This window comes from Habropoda laboriosa, unplaced genomic scaffold (genome assembly GCF_001263275.1).
Source record: "Habropoda laboriosa isolate 0110345459 unplaced genomic scaffold, ASM126327v1 scaffold22, whole genome shotgun sequence".
In the NCBI taxonomy this organism is placed as follows: Eukaryota; Metazoa; Arthropoda; class Insecta; order Hymenoptera; family Apidae; genus Habropoda; species Habropoda laboriosa.
In genome coordinates, this window is record NW_017100261.1 from 6,703,230 (window position 1) to 6,712,313 (window position 9,084).

Genomic DNA, 9,084 nt, shown 5'->3' on the forward strand with positions numbered 1-9,084 from the left:
TTATTTTAGGAAATTGTAATAAATTATCATTAACATTTGTATTTTTATAATAAAATATTTAAGAAACTCTCTATGGAAAAGCAAATTAATATGTTAAATTTTGGTATATGTTTGTTTCAGGTGTTTATGGTAACTTACTCAATAAATGAACTGTTAACAGCAGCCAACTCAAAATTTAATATTACTGCCAAAAGATTATTCACTCCTCAAGGTGGAGAAATTGATGATATTAAATTAATTCGGTAAAAATGAATATACTGATTAATAATTTATATATCTCTTGTTGTTATATTAATTTTTATTTACTGAAGTATTATAATAAATTTTAAAATTCAGTGTGAATAATTGTAATAAAAGTAGACTTTTTCCAGAGATGACGATGTTTTATATGTTTCATGCGGTGAAGATTTTATTACAAAGGATAAGATTTGTGCTCATAACCAACTAAGTAGTCATTCAGAATGGATTACATTAAATGTTGGTGGTAAATATTTTACAACAACCAGAGATACCTTAACAAAAAAGGAACCAATGAGTATGTTAGCCAGGTAAACAAATGTATTTAATTGATTTATGAATGAAATGTTACATTTGTACGTATTTATAACATGAAAGCACAGAATGTTTACAGACACTGGAAGTACAGAACAAAGAATTTTACCTAGCAGACAAGATAAAAATGGTGCATTTTTAATTGATAGAAGTCCTACGTATTTTGAACCACTTTTAAATTATTTAAGGCATGGACAAATAATACTTGATGCTAATGTGAATGCAGCAGGTGTGGATTTTATTATATTTTATTTATATTATATTTTCATTTGTTGTGTAAGTTTTTTTTTGTAATTATGATCTATATAATGTTTTGTCTTTTCTGTTGAATGTAATTATTTCTCTTTTATTTATTACTTTGTTTATATTTCTGTGCATTTCACTATATAAAACCTCTTTGAATTTTACATATATTTGAATAAACATTAATGTCCAATAGGTATTTTGGCAGAAGCGCGTTTTTATGGAATAGAAGGTGCCATTGATATATTAACTGCAATGGTGGATGAAGAGGAACATCAAAGGAATGATTTGGTATCTTTAACGCGGAAAGACGTACTTAAAGCTATTATGTCAACACCTACCACTTCAGAACTTAGATTTCAAGGTGTTGATTTTGTTGGTGCTGACTTATCAAAGTTAGATCTTAGGAATATTAATTTCAAGGTGATTAAAATTATTTCGAAAGTAGAATAAATATTGCAGTAAAGTTTACATACAGACAAATGGATATAATTATTATAAAAAATATTTTTTATTGCTTTTTTAGTATGCAATTATGCGCGGCTGTTGTTTAGCGGGTTCAAATTTATCAGGGTGCTGCTTTGAACGAGCAGATTTATCTCGTGCAAATTTGAATGCTGCTCAGTTAGTTTGTGTAAAAATGCTGTGCGCAAATTTAGCTGGTGCTAATCTTCGTTCATGCAATTTCGAAGACCCAGGTGGTTTAGCCGCTAATATGGAAGGTGTGAATCTTAGAGGTGCCAATCTTGAAGGTAGTAATATGACTGCTGTAAATCTCAGGGTGGCAACGTTAAAAAATGCTAGTTTAAAAAACTGTATTCTTAAATCAGCTGTACTAGCTGGTGCCGATCTAGAGGTACTACTTTATCAATAATTATTCATATCATAATACATACTTTTTTTGTTTTATTATAAGCAGGATCAATCATTTTTATATATTTCAGTGCTGTGACTTATCAGGATCTGATTTACAAGACGCAAATTTACGTGGTGCAAACTTAAAAGATGCTGCTTTTGAATTAATGTTAACGCCATTGCATATGTCTCAAGCGATACGATAAACGGCTTAGTTTCTGTGATGTAGATATTTATTTAATTGGTAGGATAATAAGTATTTCAATGATATCGTTTTTGTAGAAGTATGATGCTTTTAGTCGTTTATACAAATTGCGTGCCTAATTTTTGTACTAGTGTGCGTGTTTATTACATTAAAATTATTACTGAGGAAATGAAATCAGTAATTGTAGTCATAAATTGACAATTTGATTGTGAGTGAATGTATGATTATCTTATAGATTGCCTATTCAAGCTTGACCGAAGTTTGTATCCTTTTCTCGATTTAATTGGATGATTCTTTAGGTTACGTTTTTCAAGGGCATTTGCCGCTCTACTTATAAGAAAAAACAGCAGGATTGTGAATAGATATCCCAAGTCCTCTTAGAATCACCGTCCATAAATATAAATGATTAAGTATATTTTGTGAAGTAAAAGTTTACAAGTAAAGTTATTTTAATCTGTTAAGCAGATGATGAATCGTTTTTTAAATGGTGAAAGATTTTATTTACGAACGTAACAGTTTTATTTTGCTGTTTTGCAAATGATAAGAAGATATAGACTGAACATTGTATAGTGTGATTATTTTTAGAATAGTGTAAAAAAAAACTCGGTACTAAACATTGTGTTCATGGAAATAGTTCATTATACGTATGTAATTCGATATTTTTTATTTTCCATTTTTGTTCCTCATTGTGTTATTGAAACTATATTCTAGTATATTTTTTAGGTGTCGCCAGTTTATAAACATCCATTAAATAATTATATTCAATGTAAATTATACTAAAGATCAAAGATCAATGTAAAAAATAATTATATCGTGCGAAAAAATTTCTCTAACTAAAAGCAGAGATTGAAATGTTAAATCGATATAAAATGACAATACGATTTTATTTTATAAATTATCGAATTGTTTGTCGTAAAACGATACAAAAAATGATGCATAAAACAGGAATTTTATTCATTTGTGATAAACCTATAGGTTTGATATAATTTTCAACCTACTAAAGCTTAGATCACTCATTCACGATGAAATGTTCTGTAACATTAAACAAGTATGTAATCGTGAATGTGTTTTAAAGAAAATGTCTGAATTTGTACCTTTTTTGTACATAACATAAGTTCTTGGGATTTTGTGATTAAAGTGTGCAGCGTGTGTATGTAATTCAAACGAATATATGAAAACCACATAAGTTATTATATAGTGACTTATCTAAATAAAATATAAAATATTTAGTTTCGTTTGTTGTATACTATTATGACGAAAATTTATTTATTATTTTTATGTTCCGCGTGAATATTAATTATGTAATGTGTTCATTTTTAATTTTTTTTACGTAAAATTGGAAAATGTTTTTTTTCTTGTTAGATAAGATATGACAAAAATTGGTACCAATAGTAAAATGCATCTAGAGGATTTGAAGAATTTAAACTGAAACAATGTAATAGTCTTCGTTCAGCCAAAGATTGTAAACTGTGCTATTTTAATATCAAATCATTTATATTAATACTAATGTAAAACTGCGAATATTAAGTGCATGCTATATATGTACATACTCAGATATCAATTGAATATTTAACATTTGAAACAATTATTTCTCTCATTTTGCTATAAAAAATTAATTAATCTCGTATACTTAAGGCGAATTCAGAATATTAAAAAAGAATTTTCAAGCAGAGGTTAACTTGCTATATTCGAAAAATAATCTGTGTTGGGAATAGGTTTACCATTATCGCATATGCTTGTAAATGACGTGTGCATGACGTCGACCCAGAATGTCTATTGTTACATTTGCCATGTTACACATTGAGCTCAACAATGCATTTTGTGTGCAAGTTGATTTCTATGCATGTAATTACAGGGTTCTAATGCTCGTGATAGAATATATTTTGTAGACATAATTGTGATTTCCAACCAGAAATATTTTATCCTATAGAATTGTTAATTGTAGAATTATCGGAATTGTAGAATTGTCTTTAGAAAAAGTTGTTTAGAAAAAGAAATTAAAATTTCGTTACATATAAATATTAAAAGTTAAACAAATAAATCTGCTGAAAAAATTGCTCACAATTTACATAAAAAAGAATTAATTAGACTGTGTATTTTCTTTCGTATTATTATAGTCATATTTCTGTCTCTCGATATATTTTCAATATCTTTTGTTACGAATATTGCGATTTTTAAACAAGTAATTTCATAAGGTAGAATTCGTCTTTTAATAAATTGTGATGTTAATATATATTAAGTAAATTTTTTTCTCCTTATTCTTTATACAAGTTGTTATTGTAAATTTTTGTGGCATAAGTAAATGTTTAATGAGTTATTGGACAAATAGAAATTTCAACCACATTCGCATTCAGCTTTACGTTATTAAAATAATCTTAATAAAAGCTCCGATACTCCTCGAAATAATTTAAACAATATCATACGACTTTAATGCACTTATTGCACAGAAACATCAAAGATAATGAAATTATAAAATAGATATTTATCGTTTCAAGTATATATACTACACAAAAATAATAATTTTAGAAAATGTAGAAGATAATAAAGTGTCTGAATAATTAAAAACTTTGATTGAAATCCAGTACTCGAAAATCATCGTCGTATTTTATAAATAGAAATTCACAATCGAATGCAAAATGTAATCAGATAATTCTAGAGATGAAAATTTTTCTAATTTTCCATCAGATATCAATTTTTTACTTTAAACTTAAATTCAACTGTAAAATAACTTTTCATTATACCTTCCTCTAGTCACTTCTTTACTTAAAATGTGAAAATTTGCACATTCCTGTGTTTCGGTATAAGGGGGATGAATTTTCATTTTTCGTAAGTAAAGATTATTTCCATATTTCGTCTAGCAATCTGCACCATGTGAACGCAGTAACCGATAAATTCTTAACGCTCTGGAAGGCGTTCTGCAGCACACCTGTCCTTGGCAATCGTGCTACGATTAAGCACAGTTACGAACTCTCACGTCGATAAATTGCATATTTCCTCGGCGAACAGGCCGAGAGTCGTTTTGCTGTCCGTTTGATAATCGAAGGAACCATGGAAAAGCTGGCGCGTGTAGGATGTTCGTCGAATTGAATTTCGCGATGGAGAACAGACGAGCGACGTAACTTGCTAGCACAGATTTGTCCTAATCTCGTTTACCGAAGTCCAGAAACATTCGCCACGCTGTTCTGGAGTTACCTGCTTCCGGTCTAACGAAATCACTTTAACGAGGCCATCGCGGACCCTACCAAGGAGGACTCTCTCTCTGTTCTCATGGTTAGAAGATTCGTTGCAAGTTCCTGATCAGCAATTTCGCACCCTTTTGCGAGATTCAAGGCTCCAGAGTTCAGGAATAAGCTGATAACATTGCTAGGAATTTTTCGCGAATAATAGATTCCTCGGGAAATAGGAGAACCGAAATTGTCTTCGAAAATAAAAGATTTTTCAGGGAATGAAGAAACCCCAAATTTCGCAGGGAATAAGAAAATCTAAATTATCTCGAAAAATAAAGGTTCCTCAAGGAACGAAAAAGTCCAGATTATATCCAATTTAAATGTATCATTTTCAAAAATAAAGACTTCTTAGGGGATAAAGAGGACCGAAATTATCTCGAATTTATATCTCGAGAATTTCATAATGGTATTTCAGGTTTCCTCTGCGTTTGGTAAGTCTCCCAATACTTAGACGAAAGTGTACACGAAGTTGTGGTAGGTCGTGAATTCAATTTTCTGGCGAAGAAATAGCTCGTGCTGGAAGCTCGAACTCGAATTTCGATTTCCTTTTTTACCGTGAAATAGCATGTGTTGATTTATTTTGTAATTTTAGCACAGCCTTTATATGTTACTTTTCATATTTGCCATAAATTCTCGTTTTCTCTCCATTTTTGTGTTCTCCTATGATTTGCTTCTACAATTGTTCATTCCTCGCTTGAAAAATTTTATTACATTCTTAGAATTTAACCAGAAATTCTTAGATTTCTACATTGGTTTTTCTATACGATGTACACGTGTAGAAATAAATTTTTAGTTTATCATTTCTTTCTTTCAATCTTGTATAAATTTTAATAACTTCTGTATTCATATATTATCATTCACTTCTACGTACCCAGTGGAAATTTGTACTTTCTCGTATATTGCAAAGTTTCATATTTGATTCTTGTATTTTTATTCCCTGCAAAATTTGTATACTTTAGACATATTCTTTATACAAATACCTGCTCGTTTCTAACACAGTCAACATGCATTCATATTTCTCTACGTTTAATACGAACTCGTATTTCTATACATGGCGCAACTGTTTATTTCTTCATACGTTGCTTGCCTTTTTCTGTCTAACTCCTCTTCTCATTATAACATATATTTCATTGAATTTTTCTCAGAATTCGGGTTTTAAAGTGTTCGTCATAAAAATTGTCCTAATTATTCGAGCAAAACTACCGAACGAAATAGAAGCGATTGGATAACTTGCGAAAATCATGAAATTATCGAAGAAAAATTTGAACGAATTAAAAAATTAATTGAAATCGTCAATTAAAAAAAAAAAAATTAGAAGCGACTTCGTTAAATTGCACTTTATCGAATTTTTGGACGATCGTGACCACAAACAGCGCGACAGCGAGGCGAGACGAATTTTTCGGGTCTCCTTTGGACACCGGAAGTCTTCACGCACCCCTTTTGCCTCCGGTTCCTTTTGTCACACGATAAATGACTCGTGTATGGGACCACATTTCAGACTTCTTTGATGTTAAATTGCTCCGGCAAACGAGGCTGCTAACCATTTTACCTAGCAGTTCGAGCTGCAGCTTAATTGTGCCACAGAGCAGGTTACTCTATATCTTGCTCCTGAAACAGGGGCTCTCAGGACGCGAAATTCTCGCAAGGAAACAACGGATCGTTTTTCATTGATAAAAGATTTTCGTTGGAAACAACGCAAATTCGAAATTTTCTGTTTATCTTCGATTAACGAGACAGAAATATGTATATGTAGTTTCTTTTGCATTAATTTCACCTTCTGTGGCTTAATTTCTTTTTGAAACAGAGATTGGTGGGGGTAAATTTTGAAAAAGAAACGTTTTTCGAAAATTCTTCACCAGCACAATGTAGGACCTTAAAAACTACACGGTGACTGCTTCAAATTTTTTATTCTGTGATATTAATAACACAAGAAATTGTGTTTAATTTATCACATATGGTTATATGTATGTATATGATTATAAATAATCGAAGTATTAGTCCACAAAGGATTAGACGCTCTCTGAAATTTTTCAATTTGATTTTCTTGCAAATGTTAGAATTGAAAAAATAATTTCGTTGGTAATAAGAAATTTGTTATAAAAATTTCTTTTTCATTCTTTCAAATTACTTAAATATAGTCTATTTTTGAAATACTATCTTGTGTGATTTGTGTTCTGCAATGCTTGAAATAAATCTGAGTCTAGAACTTGTCTAGATTGGTTTCTACACTCGGCTGGAAATTTTGTAGACGTTGCACATAGTGCGTCGTGGAAGTTCTAATAGATGACTGTCTGGAGAGTCAACATCCGGTAGATAGAATGCCTTGAAACTTGGACAGTCGAATGTTACGCTCGAACAATATAAGTTATATTCTATTGTGAATAAGTTTAAAAATTTTACTTCTTCGTCTTGCTACTTTGCATTTTTATGCGATTCGTTAATTAATTTCAAAGTAATTTGTTTTCCAAATGTACAGATTTTTATTATCCGAAGAATTATTCGGAGGATTTTTTCAAACATTTCTGCTAATATTTGATATTTATTTTGTATTTAGTCGATTGTTAAAAATAAATTTAAAACGATACACATATTCTTCTACCACAAATTATAGCCAAATTATCGCGCTTTTTTTGCAGTGGACCAAAATGGAGAACTGTAACCTCAAACTTAGAAAACCCAACCTAACCTTAAAAAATTGTTACTTTTGAAGGGTGGAATTTTTCACTTTCAATATAGATAAATAATTAAAGGTCAACTGAACGAAACAATTCTCTTCATCCAGCAGCTTCTTAACCAAACTACGAATTTAACTACTCGAACAAATCAAAATTTCAGCCATCTTTTCAATGGAAAAATACACCTTTAAAAAATCCCACCGTTATTCTTCGTCTGAATACAAAGAAGAAACAAAATCTAATTGCTTCATTTCTCGTTCGTCTAAAACTCTGAAATCATACGAAACGATTATCGCTTCGGGTACTCTTTCCATATCCATAATCTCATTGTCAGTGAGACATACTCGAGTATCGCGATTTATAGGTTAGGTTGAACAGCGTGAAAATTCAGCGGGCAAGTGGACGCGTGTATGAAGGGTTGAAAACTGGCAGGGAAAGTTGAGAGCCGCAGCCGCGACGTAACACTAAATTGGAGACTCTATATTCCGGAGCACGAAATTGCATAGGTTCACTAAATAGTAGCACTTTAGCACGACCTTCCGCTAATAAGATCCTTCGAGTGATACTTGCGGCAAAGTGTTTAAAGTTGAACGTTAACTCTGATACCTTGTTGTCGGCACGCATTTTCCCCACTTGTCGCCGCCGCCTTCAATTCAGATTCAGATCGGTCCATATTTATAATTTTTCGCCAGCAGGGAAAAAAACTGGACGACACTTTCAAGGCGCTTTATACAGGCTGTCTCGTTTATAGTGAACAATTTTTGCCGGTGTTGAAAGTAAGAAAAAATGACTAAAAAGAGCATATAGTTGGTTTACTGATAGAAAAAAAAAAAAACGCTAACAAGGAAACATGTCGAAGTGACGAATCGTCGATTTTCATGAAACTTACAAGGGAACTTCGTTAACTCGAAAATTTCGATTTTTCTGTCATATCGAAAAATATCCCAAATGTCATATCAAATAAATGCAGATATTTATGCTGAATATGTTAAACTTATCGAATAATGTAATATTTAAATAATTTTAATCGATATGTGCTTTTTGTGCGGTCATCGTTGCACTTTGAACGATGCGTTATCTTTTACCAAGTACGTGTGTTTTTATTAATTTAATAGCATCGTCTTATAATGCATAAAAGGCCATTAAATTTTTATTATAAACATTTTTTCATATCTACTATAGTTTTAAAGATATACAGGGAAATAAGGTAACACTTATCTTGGTCTTAGATATTTTTCTCGAGGTCCCCTACAAACCTGCAAAGTTTCAACAAAATCGGAATTTTGTAGGTAACCCAGGTTCCCTCGTTACTTACACGGCAGTTCTC

General features: G+C 31.1%; 1 protein-coding gene across 4 annotated transcripts in view; it reads left to right on the plus strand.

The window, feature by feature from the left end:
* LOC108572748 (BTB/POZ domain-containing protein KCTD9) overlaps positions 1-1,856 on the plus strand; it is a 2,538-nt gene extending 682 nt beyond the window's left edge. For all 4 annotated transcript variants that reach the window (XM_017935028.1, XM_017935029.1, XM_017935030.1 and 1 more), the window contains exons 2-7: positions 121-242; positions 372-548; positions 621-781; positions 992-1,218; positions 1,322-1,651; positions 1,740-1,856. In XM_017935028.1, the coding sequence (XP_017790517.1) occupies positions 121-242; positions 372-548; positions 621-781; positions 992-1,218; positions 1,322-1,651; positions 1,740-1,856 (1,134 nt within the window). The remainder of the gene's footprint in view (positions 1-120; positions 243-371; positions 549-620; positions 782-991; positions 1,219-1,321; positions 1,652-1,739) is intronic.
* The last annotated feature ends 7,228 nt before the right edge of the window (positions 1,857-9,084 follow it).